General features: G+C 40.3%; 5 protein-coding genes across 6 annotated transcripts; 3 read left to right on the forward strand and 2 right to left on the reverse strand.

The window, feature by feature from the left end:
* Nucleotides 1-543: 543 nt before the first annotated feature.
* Nucleotides 544-2,742, reverse strand: LOC145213750 (uncharacterized). Its single transcript, XM_080082137.1, has 7 exons — nucleotides 2,119-2,742; nucleotides 1,990-2,056; nucleotides 1,834-1,919; nucleotides 1,623-1,766; nucleotides 1,377-1,562; nucleotides 866-946; nucleotides 544-621 (listed from the first exon to the last, which is right to left on the reverse strand). Exons 1-7 carry the CDS (start codon nucleotides 2,191-2,193, stop codon nucleotides 544-546), a joined length of 717 nt encoding a protein of 238 aa, XP_079938263.1. The 5' UTR covers nucleotides 2,194-2,742.
* A 2-nt stretch (nucleotides 2,743-2,744) lies between these two features.
* Nucleotides 2,745-5,306, forward strand: LOC145213747 (histone acetyltransferase KAT8-like). The gene is made up of 4 exons (XM_080082135.1): nucleotides 2,745-3,149; nucleotides 3,361-3,463; nucleotides 3,549-3,642; nucleotides 3,754-5,306. The coding sequence occupies exons 1-4, from the start codon at nucleotides 2,872-2,874 to the stop codon at nucleotides 5,145-5,147; spliced, it is 1,869 nt and encodes a 622-aa protein (XP_079938261.1). The 5' UTR covers nucleotides 2,745-2,871; the 3' UTR covers nucleotides 5,148-5,306.
* A 26-nt stretch (nucleotides 5,307-5,332) lies between these two features.
* On the forward strand, nucleotides 5,333-6,080 carry LOC145213751 (uncharacterized). Its single transcript, XM_080082138.1, has one exon. It carries the CDS (start codon nucleotides 5,333-5,335, stop codon nucleotides 5,786-5,788), a length of 456 nt encoding a protein of 151 aa, XP_079938264.1. The 3' UTR covers nucleotides 5,789-6,080.
* A 189-nt stretch (nucleotides 6,081-6,269) lies between these two features.
* Nucleotides 6,270-8,906, reverse strand: LOC145213748 (zinc transporter ZIP9-like). The gene is made up of 7 exons (XM_080082136.1): nucleotides 8,522-8,906; nucleotides 8,284-8,404; nucleotides 8,015-8,107; nucleotides 7,766-7,903; nucleotides 7,361-7,548; nucleotides 7,113-7,247; nucleotides 6,270-6,839 (listed from the first exon to the last, which is right to left on the reverse strand). Exons 1-7 carry the CDS (start codon nucleotides 8,615-8,617, stop codon nucleotides 6,627-6,629), a joined length of 984 nt encoding a protein of 327 aa, XP_079938262.1. The 5' UTR covers nucleotides 8,618-8,906; the 3' UTR covers nucleotides 6,270-6,626.
* A 1,792-nt stretch (nucleotides 8,907-10,698) lies between these two features.
* LOC145212641 (uncharacterized) lies at nucleotides 10,699-27,778 on the forward strand. 2 transcript variants are annotated; one of them, XM_080080838.1, is made up of 14 exons: nucleotides 10,699-10,931; nucleotides 12,015-12,582; nucleotides 12,703-12,793; nucleotides 12,913-12,995; nucleotides 14,865-14,950; nucleotides 18,393-18,579; nucleotides 18,801-18,956; nucleotides 21,464-21,601; nucleotides 23,405-23,579; nucleotides 24,659-24,787; nucleotides 24,898-25,005; nucleotides 25,364-25,543; nucleotides 25,786-26,275; nucleotides 26,389-27,778. In XM_080080838.1, the coding sequence occupies exons 1-14, from the start codon at nucleotides 10,750-10,752 to the stop codon at nucleotides 27,227-27,229; spliced, it is 3,414 nt and encodes a 1,137-aa protein (XP_079936964.1). In that variant the 5' UTR covers nucleotides 10,699-10,749; the 3' UTR covers nucleotides 27,230-27,778. The 2 variants fall into 2 exon arrangements, with proteins under 2 accessions (XP_079936964.1, XP_079936966.1); XM_080080840.1 differs by lacking the exon at nucleotides 10,699-10,931 and adding an exon at nucleotides 11,702-11,765.
* Nucleotides 27,779-27,788: the final 10 nt, after the last annotated feature.

Raw genomic sequence — 27,788 nt, forward strand, 5'->3', positions numbered from 1 at the left:
CAGGTCCAGCAACTGGCTATTTAGCAAGTAAAAATATTTATATTTGAAAAATACTGACACAAAATGTAAAGTCAGGCCCGAATCAAGCCCGTTTTTGAGAAAAATTAAGCGCGAACCCGAACCCGGCTCGAAAAGCCAGGCCCGACTTACGTCTACCAGCAAGGACCCCCACATATGCCGTGCTATGTGCAGAAATGCTTGGAAACCGGTCTAATTGGGTGTGTATGGCTTTGGGCTGGAACAATGTCGTTTAAGTTTCTTGCTTATGGAAACACAAGTGGTCGAGGTGGAGTTATTTAGAGAAAAATCTACCAACATTATACTCTTGTTGCGGCTTTGGCTATGTCTTTATTTAGACGATCTCTGTTCTCTCGTCTGTATAAAACGTCACTGATAACAAGCATCTGGCCCGGGTCTTTAGACCTTATTTAAAATTTGCCCTTTAATGAGTTTGTCAAGCTGTAGTCACGTATGCCACAAACTCCACAAACTAAAAGACTACAACCTCGTTAAAACAATAAAACATATTTATTTTATATCCAACTACTTTGCAATGGCATGAACAGTGCTAAAATGCTGCGCTCTTCTCGGGGATCGAATGTGTGGATCAGGATAGGATTCCTATGAACAACAAGAAGTTTGAAAAATATTTTACAACGATCACAATTTATCGTTTGTGATTGTTTAAAAATTGTTCTCATTCTAACTTAGATTAAACTAGCCTATATTTTTCTGGATCTGTGTAATTTTTTTCATAACCATCTTTGCAACAATTGCAAAAAAGTAGGTTTGACTTAACTTTTTACTCTGTGCTTATACCACATAACCACAAATATGTTTTACCAGTTTCTTAACTACGACTAACTTGAGGTGCGTAACTTCGCTCGTAGCCTCTTCCAGCTTGTAACTCCTGGTATTGAACGATGCCAATGAACAAAATGAACACCTGCGTACAATTAAAAATATAGCGTTTAAATTCGCAAGTTGGAATTTAATTATTCTGCGATTCCGAGGTAGGCTACTTGTGAATTTTAAGCATTGACGTCTAATTTGTAGATCTGCATGGCCAGTTTTTTTTTCGGTAAGATTTAGGTTCGGAATTCAGATTAAATAAAAGAGCCTTGTTTCTGGCCGGACTTTACACTCGGGCTTAAGTGTGTCTGAAACCGTTGACAAGCAAACGACCTTTGTAATCAATTAAATTGCAGCTAAAATATAACCCCAAAATGTAAAAAAAAAATTCTTTTTCTCTGAATCTTTTCTTTCAAATACTTTGTCTCCATGTTTTTAAGTTATGTCTGATTATAAACAATAGTAAGCCTACTTAGCCAAGAAACTAATTATAAGACTACGAAAAAACATTAAGATACACTTACGTTTAAAACGTTTTTGCCGAGAATAAGAAGTGCAATGAAAGCCACCAAGCCATCAGAACCTTGTTGTCCAAACAGTGCCACCACGCGGATTTCATCACCTCCGACTGTAAGAAATGCGTTGGAAACGCGCGTGCATTCTGTCGAATTTGCAACACCAACAAACAGCTGATCGTTTTGGTGTTGTTGCTGTAATACGTTTTTTTATGTTTGTGATCAAAGAATCAAACTAAATGTGAAAATGTTTACCGCAAGACTCCAGGCGCTGACGAAAAACTGCATGATGTTTCTGAGGCTGTTGAGATTTATTAATCCAACAAAGCTTATAATAAACTCCGAGATTGAGACTACGAGGTAGGTTAAGAGCCATGGCCTCATCCATTTGTGGTTATCCTGTCGTACATTTGATTTAGCATGTTTTTTTTAGCAAGCAACAATGTTAACATTTCAAGAAACTTGCCTTCGATACACTGATAACAAAGATCGTTGAAGTGGCGACGGCTAAACTCGAGAAAATAGCAGCAAATGCGTAAAAAACTTTGACAGCTGTGGCACAAAAGCAGCAATAGTTATGCAGGAAAAACTTTTTTACCAAGATGCTACATTTATTACGTACCAACCGTAAACGGGACAATGTAAATTGCGAAGCACGAAAACGCCAAAATTTCGACCACAAACTGTGACTAGAAAAACAAATGGAAAATAAAAATTCCAAACATTACTTGAAATGTCACAAAAAACATACCAATGAAAATATTCCAGCAATTAGTGCCGCTCTTCTTGGATTATTACAACAAATTTTCATTCTGCAACCTGCCATGTTGTTCTACCGACTATTTCCTTTGATCCCCACTAATTCAAAAAACTTGCTGTCCTACTGTCAATTACATGTTTAAAACATACATTTACATGAATTTCGTTGTAGTTACTAGTGCGCAGCGTTTGTTACAAGGGGCAACAAAGAGTGACGCCGCTAGATTGTGTCAATAAAAGTCTAGAATTTCACAAAAATCACAACAAAAGACGCGAACAATGGCAAGTACGCTTGTCGGTGCTTGATGTAATTTTTCCGTGTAGATCGTGTATAAGATATTTTATAACCGGTATTTATTTTAATATTCATCGAAAAAACAATTTTGATCCATTTCGGTAAATTAATTGTAAAGTGTGTTTCAAGTTTGTACTGCCGAAAATATTTGGATAATTATAATTTTTGTTTTGTGTAACTTGTAACAAATGGAGCATTGTCAATCAAATAAACAGAAATTGTAAATAATTAACTTCGTAGGCCGAAAATCTACAATGTGTCATGGTTTAAAATAGCAACCACTAAAGGCTAATTAATTATTTTACTTTATTTCCGCCAAAAGACGCTACAGACCTGTATTTCAGTGGTGTGGCGCAACTTTTTCTTTTTTCTTGTTTTGCGGAAAAGCATGCTGCGTTGGGTCGTGGACAATTGCCTTTGTTTTGTTGTGTTTTGCAAAACGTTGCAAAAATGACGGAAAGTGAGGAGGTATTCGATATTGGATCGCAAGTTCTTGCCACTGGACAGCAGTTTGCATCTTTTAAAGATGTAGAACAAGCTATGAGAACGTATGAAGATGAACAGAAAATAATTTACCGCAAACGTGATTCGCGCACATACAAAGCAGCAAAGAAACGGGTTAACATTCCTGAAAATCCCGCTCTGATTTACTACGAACTGAAATATGCATGTATTAAGAAAACACCGAGAAGTAGCCACAAATCACCGGACGAGAAAGTTGCTAACGGGTACGTTTGTTTGGAGTCATACATATGTGGAAATAGTTTTTATTTTAATATCTAATATTGTTTGTATTAAATTCGGACGTTTTAACTCTTAATGTTCTCACCATCCATAATATTGCATATTGTTTGACTAGTGGTTATGTTTTAGATAAAGTACCCAAAACAGTAAGAAATACAGAACCTGTGCCATGTGACACATGTTGTTGTTTTGTAGTGGTTCTGATTGTGAATCTTTCGTTCAATTTCGAACATCAAAAGATGGACAAAATTTGGTGGTTACAAAAATGAATACTGTCCACTGTCATCCAATTGATGAGGTATACATGGGAATAAATATTCATGCACCATGTAATGCTTTTTTGCAAATTACTCGATATTAAGTGATATATTTTTTACCATAAGGATTCATATGAACAACTGAAAACTCGAAGAAAACAAGATAGTCCAAAGAAAAAGAATCCTGAACATGACCTGGAACAATCTTCAGCAGAATTAGGTTCTTTATAGAAAACAAATATAATTTGTTATAATCGCATGTCAAACAAAAGTATTCTTATCATCACAATTAATAACATTTCTAAATTTTTCATGACTCAGTTATGTTTAGATTTCAGTTCTGATGACAACAAAATGGACATTGTAACACCTGAAGATAAAAATGAAGACGAAAAAGTGTTGCAAGCAGACGCAGACTTGAGCAAGAAAATATCAAATATATCAGAATCACCAATAAAACCAAAGCTTGAGGACACAGATCGAAGCCATGATGCAAAAATAATGATCAATGGACAGTACTACTGTTGTCGTAGTGATGGAACCACCCACATTGCTGAAGTGATACAAAAGCGCATAAACTCATCTCGTGGAGACAGTCATGAATATTATGTGCACTACCATGGTTGTAATCGTCGCCTTGATGAGTGGGTTAATGCTAGTCGTATCGATACATCTAGGGTAGTCGTAGAAACCAACACAGCAACTACAAAACCTGGTGAAAATACTGAAAATGTTGACAATCGAATGACAAGAAATCAGAAAAGAAAACATGATGAAATAAACCATGTTCAAAAGTCTTATGCTGAGATGGATCCTGCAACAGCTGCTTTAGAGAGAGAACATGAAGCTATCACAAAAATCAAATACATTGATAGAATTCAGCTGGGCAGGTATGAAATTGATGCTTGGTATTTTTCACCATACCCAGATGAATATGGAAAACAACCCAAACTCTATGTTTGTGAGTTTTGTTTCAAGTACATGCGGCTAGAGTGTACCTACAGAAGACATCTCACTGACTGCACATGGCGACAACCACCTGGAAAGGAAATCTACAGAAAATCTACAATATCTGTTTATGAAATCGATGGCAAAGATAACAAAATTTATTGCCAGAATCTGTGTCTGTTGGCCAAACTGTTTTTGGATCATAAAACACTGTACTTTGACGTCGAGCCATTTCTCTTTTATGTGATGACTGAAGTAGATAGAAGTGGAGCTCATGTAGTTGGATACTTTTCAAAAGAGAAAGAAAGTCCAGATGGAAACAATTTGGCATGCATTTTAATACTTCCACCCTTCCAAAGAAAAGGGTATGGAAAATTTTTGATCGCCTTTAGTTATGAGTTGTCAAAGATTGAGCGCATGATTGGTTCGCCAGAGAAGCCGTTGTCTGATTTGGGAAAGTTAAGCTACAGAAGTTATTGGACTTGGGTTCTTTTGGAAATTCTTCGGGATTTCCGGGGCACTCTTTCCATCAAGGATTTAAGTGAAATGACCAGTATTACTCAGTCCGATATCATTTCTTCTCTGCAATCACTTAACATGGTAAAATACTGGAAGGGACAACATGTAATTTGTGTCACTCAAAAACATATTGAAGAACACTTAAAGTCTCAGTTCTTTAAAAGACCAAGATTGCCTGTGGATACAGCTTTTTTGCGATGGCATCCTAAAAAGAAAAGCTTAGCATCGAAGAAAGAGACTACGCAGCACAAAAAATAACTTGTTTTGTTAAAAGCAACATTTGTTGTTGTGAAATAAAATGTTCTGAATGGTTTGCTACACTTTTTTCAGACTGGTCATGTTCCAGAATACCTTGTGATATACATATTATTTTTATGATGTATCTGTGAGTTTTGTAACAAAAACGTTTTTTTTAGATTTCAAAATGTAAGAAAAAATAAATAATGAGTAATCAACCAACTAATGTGGTAGTGCTCGGTGAAGCATCTGAAAGTGATGAAGAAATTGAAGATCAACATGATCGAGAAAAATGTGAGGATTTAAAGTCATTACCTACCAAAGTGGAGCAATCGCCAATAAAACCAGTTTTACCTTTACCGATGGCTGCTGTACCCACAAAACCAAAGTATGATTCAATTTTGCACCTCAAGTTGAAGGAGGCAAACCTAAGATTGACAGCATCGCTGGATCCTTCCGAAAACAAGGCATTTCGAGAAATGATCGCTTCAATGAAACGAACAAGACAAAAGCTTGATACTTCCCAAGGTTTGGCTGTGAATAGCTCAAACAACATCCGATCAAACATAGCAAATTTAAAATCAACAATTTCGTGTATTGATTCTATCAATAAACATTCAGCAGTGGTTTTACCCCAATTCATTGATTTGCAACAAACATGAAATATAGTTTAATCTGAAGCACATCCATTATAAATCTGACCCATCAACAGTTGGTGCCTTAAATATTTCAAAATGAAAGCTTGTCATTGTTAAGGCAGTGTTTGATCCTCGTAAAAAACAATGTTTATTGACACACTGCGAATATTTAAAATAAAAATGTTTATGTGAAAGTCATCCAAAACTTTGTGGGATTACAAAGCATGTCTAAGTCCTGCTTTTATTGAATTTGTTTCCTTTTCTTAGTATATATATCTGTTTTTGCTGTGCAATAATAAGTTTGTCTTTTACGTTTTATTTTGGCATTTGCTTCAGTTTCATCTTCCAGTCTGTGAGATAAAATTATTCAGAAGAAGAAAATAAATGATCACATAATTGTTTTAGCTAAAAGATTCAAACTGGTTGAACTAAAGAGCTACATTTCAATCATTCTGTCCTGCTTACCCAGAGTCATACTGCACTGTTGGCACTGATCTAATTCAAAAAAGGCACTTTGCAGATTTATTGTAGACAGGCGCCATAAACATCATATTAAACAAACATAAGCATTTTTTCAGGGGTAAAACTCTTAAAACACATAAAAGTACAGATGCAAAGTAAGACAATGTCTGGAAAACAATACAGCTTCACCACAATGTTCACAAGACTAACAGTTATTACAAAAAAAAGCAAATCCTATTTTTCTTGTGCTCTAGTAAAGCAAAAAAACTCCGTTTGACAGATTTTGCTCACTTGATAACCAACAAATTGAATGCAAAGACACAGAGTGAACTGTTTATCAATGTCCAAAGAATAAATTAGCTCATTGCACTTGAATTTGTTGCCCTTTATCCATGTATAATCATGTGTGGCTGTGGCCCACATTCAACAAAAGTGGCAACAAGGACCCAGTTACAAGAATAAGAACTTCAAAAGTGGATAGGCCTCGATTGCCGGTGCTAGAATGGGATACTTCAGGCAGAACATGGACAGTCGCAACATACAGAAATGTACCAGCAGAAAACAACATAGCTATGCCTGTTGCATTGACTTCTGTTAACAGCTGCTTTCCACTCTAAAATACAAACAAAGAGTAGAACACATGTTCTTGTACATACAACTTTACATGTTTACAGACTTAAAATATATTGTACTGGGTTTTTATAATAGATCAAATCTGACATGTCTAATGACACACCAGGAAACTTAACATTAATCTGAGTTCCTATTTTGTTTTCTGACACTTCTGATTCCAGCTATTCTAATCATGATTGTGACTAGAAATGATAATGTGGGATAACAGTATTAGTTCCTTTGTTGTTGTTTATTGCTCAGTTACCAAAATTACCTGGTTTAGAAAAAGAAAGGTGACAACAGCAAGAATAGGTGCTGCAAGTGCAAAAATTAGTAGATGTCGCTTCACTTTCCTTAACTCCAAACCCTCGTGGACCAAAAAAGACACAAGACCAAATGCTGCTGGTGCCTACAAAATATGAGGTGTCTATCTATTTCAGAGTTATCAACAAGTTGATGAAAGGATGAAACAAGTAAAGAAAAACCAAAAAAGCACATTTGGTAAATGTCAAACTTGTTTACCTTATGCAGCATGATAGCCAAAAACACAATCAACTGAAGATCACTTCTTTCAGTGCTAGCTGCAGCACCCAGTGCTATTCCATCAGCTGATGCATGGACAACCAAACCGATAGTTGCAGTGTGGCATTTGGATTTTGGATCACTTTGCTGGGACCTTGCATTTCCTATTTTACTTTGATTGAGGTCATCTAAGTTAAAAACAAAGAAAATTGCATCATGGACAAAATTATTTTTTTACTAGTCCGCAATTGTATTCAACAAATATTCTCGACTCTATACCAACATCTGTAATGGCAGTTTTTTACATCTCATCAGGATCAAAAAATGCAAGCAAAAATTGAAATAACATGCATGCTGACATTATAAGTGTTCACTGCAGAATTGTTAGGTTTCCAGGACACTTACCCAGACGAATATCAGGGGAATGTGAGTGTGAATGACCACCAATCTGATCTACTAAAAGCATGAACACAAATCCTAATAAAAGTGATATTCCAACTGCTTGATGAAGACCTTCAACATGATGGTGATGCTCAGGAACTTCTGTTGATAAAAATATATGCACAATATGATAAAGTTTAGTTGCCAATTTGATCGGTATCTGTTTTACATAAAACAAGCACATATTTGGATCATGTAATTACATTTTTTCACCTTCAAATTCATTGAGAAGTCTTTGGCCACCAATTTTAGACTCTGATGTCTTGTCAGCATTCACCGGAGCATCATTTTCTGATGTGGCATGACCTGTAAAATGGTAGGACTCATTGTTATGGCAATTTGATAGGAAGTTAGATATATTTTTGCAGTTTTAACATGCTGGTATGTCCTTGAGATCTAAAAGAGCTCCACAAAATAATATTGATGACAAGAAGTATGGCTGTAGGAACATATATTTTTAGGTTTGCTATGCATTTGTTTACCTATTGGCTGATTGGATTGAGCTTGACTGTACATGGCATCCACTCCTTCAGGAATAATAACTGCCAAAGCTGTTCCAACCAGCAAGCCAGCACCAAATATCGTGAACAGTTGGATTTTTCTCTGTAATGCAATGTCTAAATTATTACCCAAATATGTTAGTTAGTAAGTACAAACATTACTTTGTGGTTTTTAACACAGTGCACAACATTTCTTTGCATAGCAAATGTCAAAACCTACCTGTGACATGGTAACAGCAAGTGGAATCCATCCTGCAACCACGCACCCGATAAACATTGCAATTGACAACAAACATATTGTCCAAAATTCCGCCATTAGGCAATTATCAAGGAGGTTATCTTTGTACTCAAGATATGATTAACTTCATCAGCTATGTTAGGGACATGTGTAGCGGAAAGTTTAAAAATCTACAGCACCAACAAGAAAAGAAAACGGACAACACTTAATAATTCAATACTTTCCTAGTTTCCTCTGATACTTTTACCAGACGTATCGATATGTTACGTCATATTGCGTCACGGTTGACTGAAGTCCAAACAAACCAAATCACTGCTAAGCCAAAACAGTTTAGAAATGGATGGGACTTATTAGTTTATGGCAATAAAGATCGTATCAACCTAGAAACCAACTAATGTAATCTCTTTAGCTAATCAGCAGCGATACTTGGCGGTAAGCAACCTTTTAAACATCTCGTTTTCTGGTTATGTCAAAATTAAAATGGCTTAGCGTAACATTATTATGTGTAATAGTGAGATATGCCAGTTGATTTGAATAGTCATTGAAAACTTGAACTAAATGTTAAACCGAAGATCACTTTTTTTTAATTTTTTTCTTCACGGGGTTCAAACCCATGACTCTCCCGGGGACGAATCCCGATCAGGGTTTTAATGTCTGTATGTGGGTCAGGCGCGCCGGACCATTCGGCCAAGTTCCTGCCCAACCGAAGATTACTGGGCGTTCCATGAACTCATCTTGCGCACTCCAGGGGTTGCCGACATCTGCTGTGAAGATTTATTTTTTAATCCGCTACATGGCGCGCGCGACTTAAAAGGCAATGTTAGTATTTTGCTTTCTCTATGTTATAGCACAAACGAACAGATATATACCTACATTAATCATAATCAAATATATTTAAACGATTTTTATCCTAAACAAAACTACGTGAAATGGCCAGGAACATTTTTAATTCACAAGAGTTTCTGACCTAAACTATGAGTTCCGTTAATAAAACCTGTGTGTTTGACGACATCCATAAAACAACAAGTGTTTGCTTGGAAAACATAGGAATGGGTTTGGCCGCGGGCAACAAAGCGTTCATTTCCAACCAAGACTGTTTAGCGAAGGACTGTGGTTCTTGCTTCTTAGGTGATTTTGCCAACAAACAGAGGCAGGCTTAGTCTAGCATACGCTACAGGATTTTATTGCCTAGCAGCTAGCATTACACTAAAACAATATGCAAGCTTAATTTTATTTAGCAATTATGGTCGGCGCTGCATAAAGCGTGACAGTGCACTGTACCAGAGCGGGTCCACAGAAATCCTATAACCCTCAAGGCGAATCCAATAACGTTTGGTAGCCTAACCGAACCAGCATACAGTGTTTGTCGTAAGACACTAGCATTTAGCTAACAAACTTATTTATTGTTTCTGCAGCTAGATAATCCGGTTGTCTGGATTGTTTAATAACCGCCGTTCGCAGTATTGGATTTGCTTAGTAGATTTTAAATCTGATACTATGCCTTTCTCCTACTTTGTGACTAGCAGTAGTGGTGTTTAATATTAAACTTTTGTTTGGTCAACGTTCCACAAGTTTGTCAGCTGTAGCTATAGCACATACACAGAGTGTAGGCAGGTTATTAAGGATGTAAGGGCTAAGACTATCGCCCAGCATGACCGAAAAGTAGTTATACAGCTTAAATTGTAATGTGATCATTTACAAATTAGCAAAATGGTGGTAGGCAATTTATGTTACGCGTACCGATGGTGCAATGGTTCTTATAACCTGGGATGCACGCCGAACCCCAGGTTTTTATCCGAGGTTTTTGTTAGTCGCGGTATATGCCAACTTGTGGGAAACGAAGAACCGGAGCAGGGGCTATGAACAAACTGTCAAAAGCTGTAGACGAATATGTTGGTGCCATCATTATGATTATGCAATATCATTTCGTTTTCGGAAAATACAATAGGGTTTAAAAGAGTGCCAAAATGGAAAATGGTCTAGAATCAGTGCATCACGGCGCTAATGGTACCCTTAGAAATTTTCCAATCAGGTGGTACGCAAGCTTTTTCAATTTGGCAAGAATTGAGTTTAAAAATTTTGTTTACGTTGTTATATATTATAATTTTATCACCTTAAACATGTTTTTGAGCAATAATGTGAAATTTAAATTGCTTTACAGTGTGTAGCTTTCTACTGTACGCTAACAATTTCTGGGATAAGCGAAAGCAATGCAAGACGCGGTGTTACCGAGTGAAAACGTCACCAGTCGATCAAGTTCTCAAACCATTATTGCTTGGGACGATCGGCCAACCACCAAAATCATTCGTGAGATTACTTGCTTCACTTGTTCTTGCATCAAGGGGATGCGAACACTTGAATTTGGTGAGGACATTACAGAAGCTCTACGTAGGTAAGCAATACAAGCTTTCGTGTTCTACTACGTCATAGCCTAAACATAGCCACAATTTTGGACATTTACATGTATTTAGTCATCACCGTAAACTAACAATACACCAAAAAGACAGGTACTTTCTATTTTAGGGTGACACAAAGTTAAACTCTACTGGCATGGCAAAATACTATGACGTAACAAACTGCTATTGTGTCACACAAACAGCTTTACTGCTTCCTGACAATGGCGTAGATATCACTTCCGCGTGTAATACGAAAAACTGTCATTTATAAATCACTGAATATTGGGTGTATGTGTAGTAATTCGGATGTAACAGGAGGCGTTAGTATTTTCATCTGTGTAGCTCTGTAGCTGAATGCGTTCGTTAATAACAGTGTTGTGGTTGGTAATTGTTTGTTGATGGATGCCATAGTCCAAAATGCAAACAATTGGCAATGCCGTAAACCTAGAGTTTGGTCAAGAATTGTGCCAGTGCCAAGCTGATTATTTAGCGGCATTTAAAGTAGGTCACGGCGCTCTTGCGCCAAGAGAAAAAGGCGCAGCCATAAACGTGCTAACGAAAAAATGCGACGGGCAACATCGCGCTGTGTTCGTGTTGTGTAGAATCGCAGAAGTCGGTTGTAGTTTGTTTTGAAACTTTCGCATCTTCTTGCGTTGTTTGAATTTGTATTGTGTAGCCGGAGGCCCGCATTTGTTTGTGGATTTAGGCGGTACGACATTATTGACAGGTTTTGCTAAGATTCAGTGAACAGGTGTGTGTACGGTATTTAGTCAGAAAGTGTTGAAACGAAATGCTGGCGTATACTGAGCGCTTTTTATTTGAATGTGTTGGTACGTTTTTACTCATTCATCTAACAGTAAATCGTAGCTATCTTAGTAAATCCCATTACCTATCAATAGTGTAGGATGGGTATGGGTACACATTTATTTGCTAGTTACAGTGGCAATTCGAAATCGTTTTGTATTGTTGCCGTTTTGACATAACTTTCAAACGTTTATGTATTTGTCGCCATAAGGTGGCCTACAAAACTTCTCATACAATAGTGGTCAACGTTAACATCAAACTGTTTTGTTTGCTAGTTGCCCTACGAACGCATTTGTAGCGCTAAGCAAGGCCAAGCGCGCCAAGCAAGCATCGACTTTTCGGCGGAGCAGCTTTGGTCGCAACAGCTTCGTCCGGCAATACTTTGGATATTATAATTACAACATCGAACCGTTCCCAGTATACCAGCGGAATATCGCACCTGAAGGGTCTGGATACGAATCAGATTCGTCCGACTACAGTTCTTGCTCAGGTCGGGTTGGTTCCCCAGAAACTGCTAAAAAAATTCCTACCCCGCCTACTCGTTCATCGTCCACGGACGTCTCTATTGGCGTAACCCAAGCCGACACGGATGAGTGCACCCGCATTGAGTGTCACGAGCCTTCACGACAACATAACGATCCTAAGGATTATAGAAGTGTCAAGCAGGAATCCAGTACAACAACTCATTTAAATCAGGGCACTGACAAGATAATTGTGAGGGAGTCAAGAACTGATATCGACATTGCTGTGACCGCTTTCCCCAGGAAAATGAAAGCGAATCCGGGCAAGAAACCAGTTCGCGTTCACCTGCTTACTGGCGACTCGATTTTACTGGTGTTTGATGTAAGTCACATTTCTGTTTCGACCACTGATGTTTATCAATAAAAAAAATTTATATTGTTTATTAACTCTATCATTTTTACATGTTTGCCATCCAAATTATAGAATTTTTAAATTGTTTAGGCTAAAGCCACAGTTAAAGATGTATTTGATCAAGTATGTACGTTGCATTCCATCAAAGAGAGCCATTTCTTTGGATTATCAGCCGATATTGGTAAGCAATAATATCTTTTGTATTTCTCACAAACAAGTTAACCGCTAAAGCTCAATTGCGTTCACTTATATTTTGTTAAACGTGCTGTCCTGTAACCTTACTGTTGTCGCATTGCTCAGAAAACGAGCATAGATTCATGGATCCAAAACAGCGACTGAACAAGTACGCACCTAAAGAATGGGGAAAAGAACTAAAGCGAAGGGTAAGTACAACTTATAATGTGCCCCTGTAACTGAATTAACTATATGTTCCCAACGCAATATATCGGTCAAAAGGTTTGTAAGTGTCAAACACAAGACTAAGTTGTAGTCAAAAGTTGTGTGCCATATTAAGAATGCATTATTCACACTTGGTGTTAAATAGCGGCGACGGTTGTTCTGGTGTACATTTAAGTTCTATGTTACGTCGTCACTCGTCACCGCCATGAGTTTACGTGAAGAGTTTGAATCTTCAATCACCCACGGTCACGAGTGTGTATCGCCTTTCCAGCGAAAATCGAGAGTGTATTACATTACTGTAGCCTTTTGCTGCCTCAAAAGCCCAATACCTTTGCAATTTGCCACTTCCCGCCACTCCATCGGGTTCTCAGTTCTCACAACCCGGGCTGCGCAGCTTTTGAACCGTGGCCGTCGCGTTTCGAGTGTGCTAGAAACTTGAACGCCAACCACAGGCTCTTGGGTTCCCTGAATTCAACCCCTTACGCACCCCCTTTGAAGCGAAACAATACAGTGTTACCATTACAGGATGAAAAACTGTCCAATATATAATATATACCTGATTTTGGGTGGTGATTGATGCATGGAAACGTTTAGAGTCGACACATGTTGTACCGAGTCACCCGGTCACCAAGCATTCACATTTATGTCTTAACTGATTCCAGAATAATTTCGCAACGATGCCAACAACACTCTTATAGATAAGGGTCTAATTCGATCAATCACACGTTGTTTATGTCTTGTCGTAACGTCGGTAATGGATTAGCCTGACTGTGGCACAGCGTGATTTTCGTGTCCAACTGTCAGCCCTGACACAGTTGTAATCATCGCTCAATCCTCGGCCAGCGCGGCAATGTTTGATGAACACTCGCGCAATCCTCAATATACCGACCTAGTTGCCGGCAAACATTCATTAGCGCTTGTCAATTCAGCTACCGGCTTTTCTTTGGCCTCGATACTACGTTGTTAGCGCGCCTTATATTTCAAGGGAGGGGATCCAGGCAATATCCGATAGGTTTCTGCTGTATGTCAACAAAATAGCACGCCGATGTTTTACAAAGTCGTTACACCGCTCCTCGCGTATTTTGCTTCCCGCTCATAATTGCCACCAGTGTTGACGTAAGAAGGATTCCAGTTTTTAACGGGCCTCTCGTAAACGCTTTTAAATCATCTCATGCTCGCGCCAAACTTTACCTGCAGAAACTTGTTTTGCGTTTTGTTTTCAACAAGTTTCGTTCAGATGGGATCAACATAAAACATACTAAGATGGTAAAATCACTTGATTTATAAAAAGGCAAATGATTTAGCAATTTTGAATGTGTTACATTAATGCTGTTGCTATTGTACAGTTATTTATTCACAATTCGAAGAGCTGTAACTGTTTACCGCATTGAGCACGATTGACAACTGGTCAAATTTAAGTTTATTTTCGTTGGCGACTTGGGATATCCCAAGCTTTTGTGTTGGTAGTGGGTATTCTATTTGTAGCCTCACGACCCGGGCATCGAGATTTTGTGTTTCCTCGTTTCATATTGAACTTAGTGAGGCCTTATCCGTTGACAAAACAGGTGATATCCGGTGGGGAAAATTGTGCGCGACGCCATTACTTCTAAATGTGTCAACACTCAATATTAACCATTAATTAGAAGGCGATTTGTTTAAGTCTACATTAGATTTCCCTGTTTTAAGAGCAATCGATGAAAAGGTGAAAGTATTTTGTGGTAGAAGAATTTATTTTTAAAATGCCCATCCCGCGATGATTGTAATCTCAAACTATTTATAATATAATCCGTATACTATCACTATGCTAACATCGTACTGTCATGTATATGCTAACAGTACATATGTTGTTTTAGGACAGCGACCTCAGCGTCCAGCCATCCTCAATCTTTACTGTGCAATTTCAAGTCCAGTATTTCGTGGAGCACCCGAAGCTTATAAAGTAAGTTGCCATTAATTAAGACATGGGCTGTAATGTATGGTTTTATTATGGTGGACCAGTTTCGCCAATAAATTGGTCTTTGATTTCCCCAATTGGCACGTTTTTTTTCTGTCATAATACCCTTCAAAGCTGTTAGATTAGAGTAAATCCTCGCCGTGGCAAATTCATTACAATCTGCTTAATTGTGCAAGTCATGATTGAATCTGTTGTTTCGTCCTTGCGATTTCAGTAGTATGTAGTAGCAACGTTGTTTCGCCTCAGGCCACTGCGCTTTACGCGTGCACAACCGTTTGTCAAGGTTTAGAACGCTTTGTCCTGTGCTCCTCTGTTTCGCAAAACCAGCACCTGGGCAGCTTTTGTTCACCAAATTGCCGGCGCGAATTGCTTTCGTGCACTGTGCTAGTCAAAAAAGAAGTGTCGCTTGACGCCTGTTATCATCCGCTCCAAAATTTTCTTAATCCGTACGGTCGCAGCACCCGTATATTTGCCCAGAGTTAGTCGCAGGATTAGGTGACACAAAGCTTTCTTGCGCCACGGATTGGCGGCCTGAGCCCCGCATACCTGAGCGATGACGCAGCCATGTTCGCCCCCAGCCCGTTGTACAGTCATGCGTAGTAAACTGCGTGACTCAACTACCACCAATGCGAGTAAAGCATTTACGCGTTGGCTTTGCACGGAGATTTTCGCTGATCCATAAAGCACTTTTTTGGTGAATAAGCGCAAAGGCTTTCGGCTATTTTGATTCGTAGCATGACTTTCGTTTGTCAATTTGACCTGTACGACCCAGTAGTTTGCATAACAAAGTCATGTTAAACCTCCGATTTCACCATTGAGGGCTTGGTCGGTCAAGTTTATTTAAAGGTCACAGCATTCAAGCGTGACTGACCAGCACAGTTTCAACATATCGTCGAAGTTTATGGCGTATTTCCTGATCATACCCAAGAATTTTACGTATTACCGGTTTTACAATTTGGCAAGCGGTAGACCGCTCCTCGTGAAATTTAAACAGGCGTATTTTCTGTGAGCCGTGAAATTGGCAAAAGCTGAACAATGAGCGTGGTTGTTGGCGGGGCTACTTCATCGACGATGTGCAATCGCGAAAAAGTAGTTTGTTTCTCTATACTTAATGTATAACAAGGTCGTGCGGTCGGCATGTGAATTGTACAGTCAATGTCACGCTTAGAAATAGAACGGTACTTTCAAGTGCTATTCAATAGAAGGAGAAACTACCAACGCCTTGATCATCAATGTGTTATACTTCACTGAAATTTGTCCAAATTTGGCTTCGCCCTATTAGGTGGGTCTTGTTAAAATTTTTCGTCGTGTAATCATTTACAATGTACGTTACGGCTCGCAGATGCTGCTGATATTTCTTGGCGGAAACACTCGCACTAAATTTGATGTAATCGCCAATCAAATGGCCCTATTACGTATTGCCAGCGCGTGTGCCCGTCACTTAAACCCACCCCACAGATTTAACAAGCCCCAACCTATAAGCTCTCTGCTCTGAAAAGCAACGTTTTCTTGGTCCGCTGGCCAGGACGCCGCTCGAGGTAAAATTGCCTCTTGGCTAACACGGTAATTGCTGCCTAGTTGACTTCGAAGTACTGTGGTGATTGACGGTAAAGCGTCACTGAATTTAATTGTGTGAGAATTACTGCTGAGCCTTCTGCGGCCAAAACGTCCGTTTTGTATCAAAGGCTGCTAAAAGCGAACTGTCAAACCGCAAAACTAAATTACTTTAGTTGAAAACCTTGGTTTGCTGTAAATTGTTAGCACATGTGCAAATTACGTTGATCTCCTATTGTTTATGGAGTTTTTATTTAAATTCTACGGAAATGAAAGTGTAATTGTACTTTTAATTCCATATGATTAGGGATCCAAATATCTTACTTTCATTTAACGATCTTTTTGTAGTGCAAACTGTCACTTAATGAGCTGACCATTCGTTGTAGCACAAGTACATGTTTTGTAGATATACATACTTTAACACCACTGTAGATATTTGATACTTGGTGATTGTTTATTGCAGCAAATAAACGCAACACAAACACGTCAGTGGTCACGCGGCGCTGCAATAAACCTGAAACCGCACGGTCAGACGTTGTACGTGGAAACGTTTACAGTAATCGGATGATGTGTAGGTTATTTGTACGAGACTGTTTATTGACCAGCGCTGCGACTGGTGTTGCAACTTTACACTTCAACAAAGCGTCAGAGGATTACGCACGTCTGAGTTAATAGTCGTAACGATTTAGTAACGACAGATCGTGAATATGCAAACGGTGAATGATTTGTTGCATGATTGTTTTAAACATCTCAACCGTTGCTACATCACATAAGCTGCTAAAACCGTTTTTTGTCAGGTTTATTGATGTATTTTTTACCACATTCATTAGTGACTCTAGTTTTGGTAATATTTGTCCAAAAAACATAAATGTCAGTGAGCATGTGGTGAGAGGGGTGACATTTATCTCTAGTGTTAATAACACGCGTTCAGATGCACACTAGTGCTGTCATTCATTCTTGGCCGCATTCCAAAAACTCGCAGAACTTCAACCCAAAAATCTGGACAATGGGCGCACGGCCAAGCTCACTTCGGTTATGTGTTTTGGAATTCCACGAAAGTCGAGCGCGGTGGCGGCGTATGTCAACTTGTGATCACAGGCGGGGAAGATTAACCCACCGCGGACGCCTTGCCAGGCAAACGCTATTCTTTAATGGTACTTGAAGCGCGCGCCACGCTACTGGGTTTGTTGTGATTGTCCAGCGCGTAAATAGCTCGACTCCGAAGTTATTGCTCTTGGTTCATATCCCAGGTCGAGATCACTTATAGTTGACACACGCTCGTTGGATGTGGCATCAAGTCGCCCGGTGTCGATGCCGTTGAAGTGGCGACGAGCCCAACCGCCGGACCACAATGAGACAACATTTTTCTGTTTGCTGACACCATGTTGCTAATGAGAGTATCGCGTTTCGCGTTGCTGCCCGAAGAGTTGATGTTTTTTTTTCGCATGTGGTAACGTTTATTGCAAACTGTTGACTGGAGCCTGTACTGCCGGGTGAGCCCGTCTGAACCGCAACATACGTAATTGGTTGAAATATGCTGTGTATTTCCTACCCAAAGCATGTTAGTTAAAATAGACAGAAGAATGTCGTGGTTCCAGGTACGCTTGGAATTCAAATTAGAAGCTGTGGTTCTAATAAATTTTCACGGAAATTATAGTACAACTTTTACTTTTCGCAAAATTACTGTCTCCGTGATAATAGCTTTCGCTATTCCCTGAATGTTTATCAGTTACCATTGGTTCAACGTCCCATTTACATTCGCGGTAGGGACTTCGTTCTCAGGGTTTTCGTACAAGAAAAAAGATGTCTCTGTTGTTGACGTCTCATAACATAAGTGTATCTTTCTAGCTCTCACCATTACAATTTTATTTAGGGACCCTAAATCACGACATCATTATTATCTGCAACTAAAAAAGAATGTTCTGCAATCCAAAGTTCCATCCCAGGAGGAAGAAATATTTACCCTTGCTGCCACATCCCTGCATCTCGACATGGGAACGTTCGATGCTGCCAAACATTTGGGAAGATATTTTGACCCCAATGAATATGTCCCGGCTTGGGTAAGAGTTTAGAACTGTATAAATTTGCAAATTAACTGACAATGTGTCATTGCTTTCTTGATTTAAAATATCATCAATATAACTTTTATTCAGTAGGTCTTAGTAGATATTGCATTTGAACTGTTGAGAGATACCAAGTACCCTGTGGTTTTGGTTTGATGCTAATGGGTAGAGCTGTTTAGACACGCCGCATGTGTACATTATATAACTTTCGTTTATAGTTTGCCAAGAAGTGGGGCGATGGCTACTTGTGGTCCCACTTACCGACGATGCACGCCGAGTTGTCAACGACTTCGACTTTCGAAGCCCAAGCGGATTACATCAGTAGAGCTTCATGCATCGAAGACGTTCCCGTACACTACTACAAACTCTACAAGGTTTGTTCCGTTTACGACCAACGCTTATTTATTCCAAACCATATATCCCCAAAGCAATTTTCACATCGTTTTCTTCCGTGACTAAAACAATGATTCATTATTGAACTGGTGACGTTTGGTTTGCGTAAGCCTGACTCTTGACTTGCTTTCTATAAAACGCCTAAACAATTCGCAGACTAGCAAGATAGTGCGTCACTAAAGGATTGCTAGGGCTTTCCTCCAGTCTATTAGGCAGACAACCCGCAGCGGTGTGGCGGATCTATTCGTTCCGATCTGCGTCAGCGAGATTTCGCTGGTCGATTGATTTTTGCGAAAATGAAGATTTTTACGAATGACTTGTTGTGAGAAAGTGCCATGTTGACGTCACGGAAACTAAATGTCTGGACACGTTAATCAAATAAAGATTTCGGGTCAATTTGTTAGCCCCAAAGTTGACCCTTCCGTTGTTTTTAAATGTTATAAAGAATAATTTACGTTTTGCCGAAACCGAGAGTGGCTGTGAGGTTTTGGGGTCATGTATGTAGGCTTCATGTTTGTCTTTGAGCTTTAGGCATCGTTGCAATCGGGCCAATCAATGCATTTACCCATCCCGTTGTTCCATTTCTGTCATGTCCTGCTGTTTTTTATTGTTTCCCGACCTTGTTTGCCGTCATATGCAGCTCTGTTGCCATAAAGTCAATCGGGTTTGTTGTTTGGACATGAAATTTCGTGCGATAAAACATACCGCCAACTGACCCTAACATTTACGTGACGATAAAAAGTTTCGTATAATTTAGGTCAGTTTTTAATTCGTTAAATAAATTTTACGCTAGAAGCAGGAGCGAATTTTGTTCCAACATGCTCCATAAACAGACCTGTGTTAGTCAAGTGGTTGAATTGGCGCCATTTCCCGTCTTAGATCGCTTGGTCAACCTGGTAAACGTGCGAAAAGTGTTTGGTTCTCGGATCAACACGGGCGTGTTCGGCCATCGTAATCGTGTCTTGGACACAATCAAGTGCAATTGACTGTGAAGCTTTGCTCGTGGCGTGGACGCTCGAACTGTTAAACTTGTTTCTCGCAAACATGTATTACACAACAAAATATTATTTCGCGTAAACGAATTTTTGCGCGTTACAAAATATTTGAATCATAGAGTTGCTTCCGCTTGACTAGTTAAAGATGTGAACCACGCCCGATATTGCATCACTGTATTTATGCGCTGTCTTCAACGTTATGACCAATCAGCGTCTGCCGAAGTCAGCGACGATATCTTGGCGTGATTCACCAGGTTTTTACAATAAAGTTGTCAGTCGAGGCTGGTCGAGTGATTACGGCTGTATGCCCAAACAACACTTCTTCGCTAGGATAAAGTGGGCGCCGCAAAATAACTGACAACCCGCTGCTTCTGTTGTCATTCCCAGCGTTGAAAGTCAATTGCACACTGCGATGTCATACCAAGCTTCTTCTTTGCGGTCATTGTGGCAAGCTTTGCTTATTGCTGTTGTGCTAGGAGTATATACCACAACAGATTATCAGCAGGGTCCCGTTAAAAAGCTTTTTGCCCAGCTTCAACATTTCAACACCCTAAAATGTGTGGTTGGACAAGGTTTAATGCCAAACTGTTGTATCGAAACCTTTCCATGGTCCCTCATTGCAGCTTATGTTTCATTGTGGTCAACACACACAGACACGTCTGGAAATTAGCTTTTATCGGGGCAATTTTCCAAAACTACGGTTGTTTGCCGTGGAGCCAAACGGCAGGAACGGTGTTGTGGCCAGCGTATCTCTTAACAGCAGACTGAACGTTTGTTTCAAAACGCGCCGTTGTCACAAAACCGTTCGAAATCGGACACCTAAGACAATGGAGGGGAGTTGTTGTGTGTTCTGGACACACACAAACTGTTGTGGGTCTTTCGTTTTCGTTTTAAATGAGAGATACTACCCATGACGTCATTACTGTAACGGCTACCAGGGCTAGAGTTAGTGGGAAATAGTTGACGGTTATAAATGCGGCAAAGGATCCCACTCCACTGCCCAATGCATTACTGCGGTACAACCAAGTCGAGAAGGTGTAACGTTACGTTTTGTGTTACACCACTGCTGTCTGAAATGGTGGCGCTACGGTTGACGTGAAAAATCAATTGTTAACAACGACCGGTGGCTGAGGACCTCACGCACTTCCTGTTTTGACTGTCTCGCTTTCGGATGTAACTTTTGTGCAACCTTTAGCGTGTGTGGATTGCGCGCGACTGTTTGCATGGTTTGACACCATTATATGTTAATGGCGTAAACGCAGACACTTGCAAACTTATGGCAAGCATATACGTTTTGTGCGTACTCTGATATTAAAATCAGGCAATCTAACAACTTACATGTGCAAAATAGTATGATCTGCATTTGCTATTGCCATTTAACTGTTTTATTTCGCTCAAATCTATATATCCAATTGCTTACTATTAGACCGTGTATCTTGTGAATGTAATTATCCCGTACTCTGTAATATAAATGTTTGTTTGTTGTTTTTCAGACCAAGAAAGAAACAGAAGCTTCAGTGATCTTGGGCATCTACCACCAGGGCATTCGAATCCATCACGTGGCTAAGGACGGCAGTCACCTCCTCGACTTTGAGTTTCCCTGGGCAAAAGTGGGTCGCCTCTTTTTCGCGGTGAGTGATTACCAATAGACGAAAAATACCTGAAGTCAAAACAACGTGACCGTTTGCTTTGTTGCTGGCTCTAAGGGTTAAAAATAGAAACTGGCGTAGTGGTGCTAGTTTATACACTGTACAGCCTTTGGGTTGCTCCCAATCGCAATCATGGAGAATAGATATTGTGTTTGAGTGCAAATTCGGCCCAAAACGTTGCAATTGTTTCGACTCGAGAGCACGTAAACCTGTAATCTATTGAAGAAACACTTCACAAACAACTGCAAAAGTTCTTTGGTTCGGGTTTTGGTATGAGCGGTTCTACGCACAGAACTGTCATAAAAACGTTCACGGCGACAAGCAGCAAAGCTTGCATGAATCCTTGTCACGCAACTCACCGAACACCGCGCGTGTCACGTGATGTGTAAGTCACGTGACGTTGTTGATGCGTGAACTTCCCTGAAGGGTGAGCCTTGGACGAGCGATTTCCTGTCTTTGGCGAAGTAGACTAGTATAAGCCGTAAAACTGATCGAAGGTCCTGTAAAATACCACCGAAGTAGATAAATGACACCATTTGACGTATTTGTATTTTACTGCGAAATACTTGATGTCGGAATCTTCAGTTGTTTATTTTTTGAATTGAACTGTCGCAATATCTATTTTTCATTGGACCCTAAGTTGGGTTCTATCAAAAATGGAAATCATACTGCAGATTGCAGTGTACGGTATTTTACTTCTCAGCAAGTTTTGTAACTAGAACTTGACGGCAACGTTTGTGTGTCCACCAAATCAAAATATGCAGCGGAAACTTTAACTTAAAAAAGCCCAAACAACACAAAACTGCCTAGCTGTCAAAATCAAAATACCGTCTAATTCGTAACCAGACTTAACTGTGAAGATGATTCTTGCCCTCCACCTAATCCGTAATTTCCTGTGCTAAACAAATCCCATAGTCGCCCTGCCGCGCTTTCCGCCGAGCCACCGCACCGCTGGGCATGATTATTTTCATCGCTAAATCCTATTATTTGTCGTTGTGTTATAATGTCATGTTATAATGTCGCATCATGGTTGACTCTGATTGTCGGTTTGAGCAACTTCACTTTGTTTGTCGACACCGCGCAGCTGCTGTTTGCCTTTGCGCTCTGTTGAAAACGAGACAGAGCGGCAATAAAGCCACGGCGGTAATTAACAAGAATTCCTCGCATCGCTGTAGAGGAATTATACCAGACAAACAGCGACTTTCATCGAAGTGAGTCCAGATTAGTTATTGTACATTGGGCGAATGTTAATTAGAATAGTTCTGTTGAAAACGATTTCAAGCTTTGTGTAGGCGGTACATACTATTTTTGATGGACAGCTTCCCAAAATGCCTCCGCACACAGAAAAATATGTAACCATCCCAGATGGTTTTACATCCATGTCAAGTAGAAGTGGTGTGTTTGTAGCAATGGTCGAAGTCGTAGTGTTGGCGTCCGTCTATTGCTCGTGCGCATCAGATCACGATAATTGGCGCGTGTGAAGTTTCTATTGATGTTCGGATTTTGGTCAAATGCACAGACAGATCTGAGCGCTCCAATCGTCGTAAATAACTCGCCACTTCTTGTGTCAAGTGCCGAACACTGTTCGACTTCACAGGCTTGTTCAAAATCACTTAGCGATGTGTTCGGTCGCTATAGTTTATGATGTGTTCCATTTTGCGTTGTAATACTGCTGCTCAGTTGACCTTCGTCGGCCTTTATGAGCTGTAAACATCAAAATGTGATACTAAGGAGGCGTTGGAATGTTTATTCTATAGAGCTTTAATAATACACATTTGTTTTTAGGCCCGACGGTTTGACATCTATCCGGAAGATCTCCCGTCAAGTCGAAAACTCACTTACTACACCGGCAGTCAGACAAGATCGAAGTACCTTCTACGCTTATTAAGGGAAACTCACTCGCTCTACATGAGCCTCACTCCATATGTTCAACACATGCGAAAGTCTGATGGACGACAAGGTTAGTTTCAGATTTTTGCAGATTGTTTGTACTCGTACTGGCCGAAATATAGTTCCCCTAAATAATAAATGACTGAAAAAGACGCATTCTTGTTTCAACCAAAGCCTGGTTTGTGCCGAAAAAAATGTTTGGCTAAATTACTTACACAGATATTGGTTTTGGATCTTCAATTGCATAGAAAAAAATAGTATTGAGAAAGTTGCGACATACTGAGAATTAAACTATTCCAGAAAATTTATCCAATCACTCCTATTTCCACGAATCGCCCAACACTATGTCTACGCCCACAGATCCGTTGTCAACTTGCATGTCTTGTTGTGTTTGCGTTGCCCGAGAAATTATCACTGGCTATCAGACCGAGAACATGTTAGCTCTTGCTCCCACGTTAGGAATACATGTCAATCGGCCTCGAGGAATGCACACAACAAGTAGATCATAGTTGAGTCTTCGGCACTTCCGAAATAACGGTAGTAACTGAAATAAGTAAACAGGAGCCGTGAGAAAATAGACAAGGCGCGAGCTAGGCTTTAACATGGGTCTGCCCACAAGTTACAGGAAATGCTTGTAAACATGACTGCTTGAAGACCCTTTGATAAAATATGACCATGATGTCATATTCTAGTCTGATAGCTATTCCTGTAACCGTTTTACTCAATGTCTGTGCCGGACGATTACCGTAAATGCTGCGAGGGATAAGTTCAACTATTAAAAAACATATACAGGAATTTTTGTTGTATCTTTTGCACATACAAGTAAATAGCAGTTTTCCTATGGTCTCGATGGGGCTTGTAAACATTTGTTATCTATAAACACTTCAGAGAAGAAGAACTTAAAAGGGAATGCAATTTCCCTTGTCTCTAGTGAGAAAAGACAGAACGCAGCTGCCGAACGAAGCCAACCCTCTTAACTGTTTAACCCAATTTTAAAACCCTAGCCAACCAACCATGTAGCTACTTGACGTGCTGCGCTCACATACAAGCACATCCTACGTTCTGTGTTACTAAAATGGGCTATCTTAACAAGCCGGCGATACTTGTTGAAGTGTGTAAGTCATTAACTGTAATGTTTTCTGTTGACAGGTCGACGTGCGTACAGAGAATCTTACATCAGCGGTCAGGACCTCGAAAAGGAAAAGTTCGCCTCGGAAAGACTGGTTGGAGATTTGGATGACTGTGGAAAGAGTCCTGCTTCCAACAACAGCAAAGACGGTAAGTTTCACCATTAAACGTTTCACATTAGACCAGCATTTTTAATAATATAGGTTTTTGTGTGTGCTGAAGCAACATCGATAAGCTGTGAAACACCTTGTTATTTTCAGGTCGCGACAAACTGTATAAGTCGTATAATTCTAGTACAAGTCACGGAAGCTCGCACACATCTGGAATCGAGAGTGATTCAAAGCAGAGGACCGAAGAGGAAGAGGACGGTAAGAAAACAAACTTTTTATTTGACTGTTTGGTACTATTGTTTATTCTTGTCGGAACAAGCTCTTTAATGTATGATACTCATGTTTCAGATATTATCACATAATGTTGTAAGTCAGGCCATGCTTTTCATTTCGGGTTCAGGCTTAAGTTTGAATGAAAGTGTTACTTTACACTGTTTTACCTTCGTGAATCTAAAGGACCTAATTCAGACTTCATTATAAAATGTGGAATTCGGGCCTTAATTGCGGCCCCGTTTACAACTCTGATGGAATTAAAGCAAGTGTGCATATCATATTACCCTAAATTTGCACAAAAATTGTGTTTTATTTCACTAAAATCGTTGTACTTGACTTACAGACAACGCCTTTGTGGATGATTTTGACCCGATCGAGCACGATGGTCCTCCTAGCGGTGGCGTAATTTTTATCACTCAGGAACACTTGGAGGCGCCACAGCACAAAAGTTTGAGCGTGACAGACCTGACCGAATCAAGTCCTAATGGGTCTCACGATGATTTGGACAAAGCTGTCGAACCAGGTAATTACTTGTACAAGTTGGTTTGATCATTGCGAAGACATAATGACTTACATGAGGTTATTACAAGCTGTTCTAACCACGCCCTTGAAAGTGTAGGTGTTTGTTTTGTATGCGTGTTGTGTATTCAAGATAACGTACCGTTGAAGACTAAGAGGTATTTGGGGAAAAAAGAATGATAGATATATTAACCACAAGTAGACAGAATTTACTACATATCTCAACGGTTTGTGGCAACTTTGCAGAAACTTCTTCGGAATCGGTGAAAAGTGAACAAACGGTTCGAGAAACAATCCCATTAAACCAAGCGCCCGCGACCCCACCAATTGAATTGCTGCCGCAAGAACCTCACACCACCAGTCCGACCCCCTCACTGGCCGAGCAAAACAACAACTCGAATTCCAACAATGGAGAAGCATTTGTGCTGACCACAAACACATTACCGCCTAAAACCGCTAAATTGCGGATATCCAAAGCAGAACTGCCATCTGCTCCAGCTACTCCGAAGATCAACGACAATCCTCGTAGCGAATACACTTCGTCGAGTTTAGCAAGGCCTGTATCAGTACCCGTCAAAAATAGCGTTTCCCACGATTTGATTTCCAGCGAACCAGTGAAAATATCCCATCAAGCGTTGTCGGCCAGAAACTCCAGTCCTGAATATTTGTCAGGACCGAAGCGCACAGGCTCAAGAACGTTTTACGACGATATTGATTCAGTTTTCTTGCAAACAAGGTGAGTTAAACAACATACGAAACCCTTTGTTATTATATCCCCAACATACCACTAACAAAAGCTACTGCACATTTGTAAACGCACCGCATTATAGACAATCTGATTTTGTACAGATCACAGTCAGTTGATTTGGACGGGAACGTACAGAGCGAGGTTGTGATTACAAGTCCAGAGAAGCACAGATCACATGGTGGACGCAAACACCACCGCAAGCGTGGTTCCCGGTCTTCGGGAAATATGAAACGCAGCGGTAGCATCGACTCGTCTCTACACAGTCACCACAACTCCCACCAACCGCTGTTTAAGCATGAACGCCACACTAAAAAAGATCACCAGCGTCACCACCGCCATAAATCAATGCAGGAAGGGCCGATCAGTTTGGGTGCTGGACAAGACCAACAGGTCGCGGGCCCGTATTTTTCGTCTACCCTAAAGGCCGAAAAAAGTGTCGATGATCTTTGCCATGTGACAGAACACGGGACACTTACACGCAGCAGCCGACAACGCGACTTGCCAACGAGCATGACAGCAAGCAGCGACAGACTGGAACAAGCCGACGCTGTCACGCATCAACGCAAAATGAGCGACGCCTGCCACAAGACCCTTGCCGCCCAGCACAGAAAGCTGTCGGACTCGCGTGTCCAGCGCCAGCAGGACAGTAGCAACGCCAAAGCTGCCAAGCCTAAAAAGCATTCGGGACACTCTTCAGCGAAACCTAATGGACACGTGAGCTCTGCAGGAAACACACCTCACAAACATGAAGTCCTGCTGCGCACGAAACACGAACGCGCACACGGCGATCGTCGCCGTCCAGTCTCTTACCACCTGGCCTCCGGCGCCCTGCCTCCATCCTATGCAGCGCACCAGCAAGGCAACGGATCCTGTTATAATGACGCTGCACTAACCTCACGACCATCTGTTTTCATGGATAGCTTTAAAGAAGTGATAGTGTGATTTAAGGACTCAAATTCGTTTTTTTTTTGTCTTTCGTTTTCGTTTATGTGCTACCTTCGTTTTTTATGCTTTGCAGTACAGAATTGCTTTTCTAGGGGGTTTCTATCTCTTTTTTCGCAGATATTTATAAAGTCGAAGATTTGTACAAACACACAGCTTTCCAGTGACAACGAAACGACCCAAAGAGGCGCGATGTAAAAACATGGGACTAAACGTGAAGACACCAATCATGACCGTGTGTTGATATATTGCATTTTTTTCTGTTCCTGCATATTTGACGTTGCACCTCCCGACTTCTTCACGCTGCCTATTTAAAGAGATCGACTTCGCATTTTGCGTGAAACGGTGCAGCCGCCGCACATATGTCCAATATAATTTGGTTTTTTGGTGGCGATTCACAGAACAGAGTTTGGACTGTCGATTGAACTACGCATGTGCCTTAAAGATGTTTTTTGTGCGTTTTGTTTCGTTTCTTTCAGACAATTGTCACTGCAGGCAATCGTTGATCTCTTGTTTTTAACTTTCTTTTAATAAAACAGTGGAATTACACACCAGTCGT

The sequence above is a fragment of the Phallusia mammillata genome, chromosome 2 (genome assembly GCF_965637545.1).
Source record: "Phallusia mammillata chromosome 2, kaPhaMamm4.hap1.1, whole genome shotgun sequence".
Classification (NCBI taxonomy): domain Eukaryota; kingdom Metazoa; phylum Chordata; class Ascidiacea; order Phlebobranchia; family Ascidiidae; genus Phallusia; species Phallusia mammillata.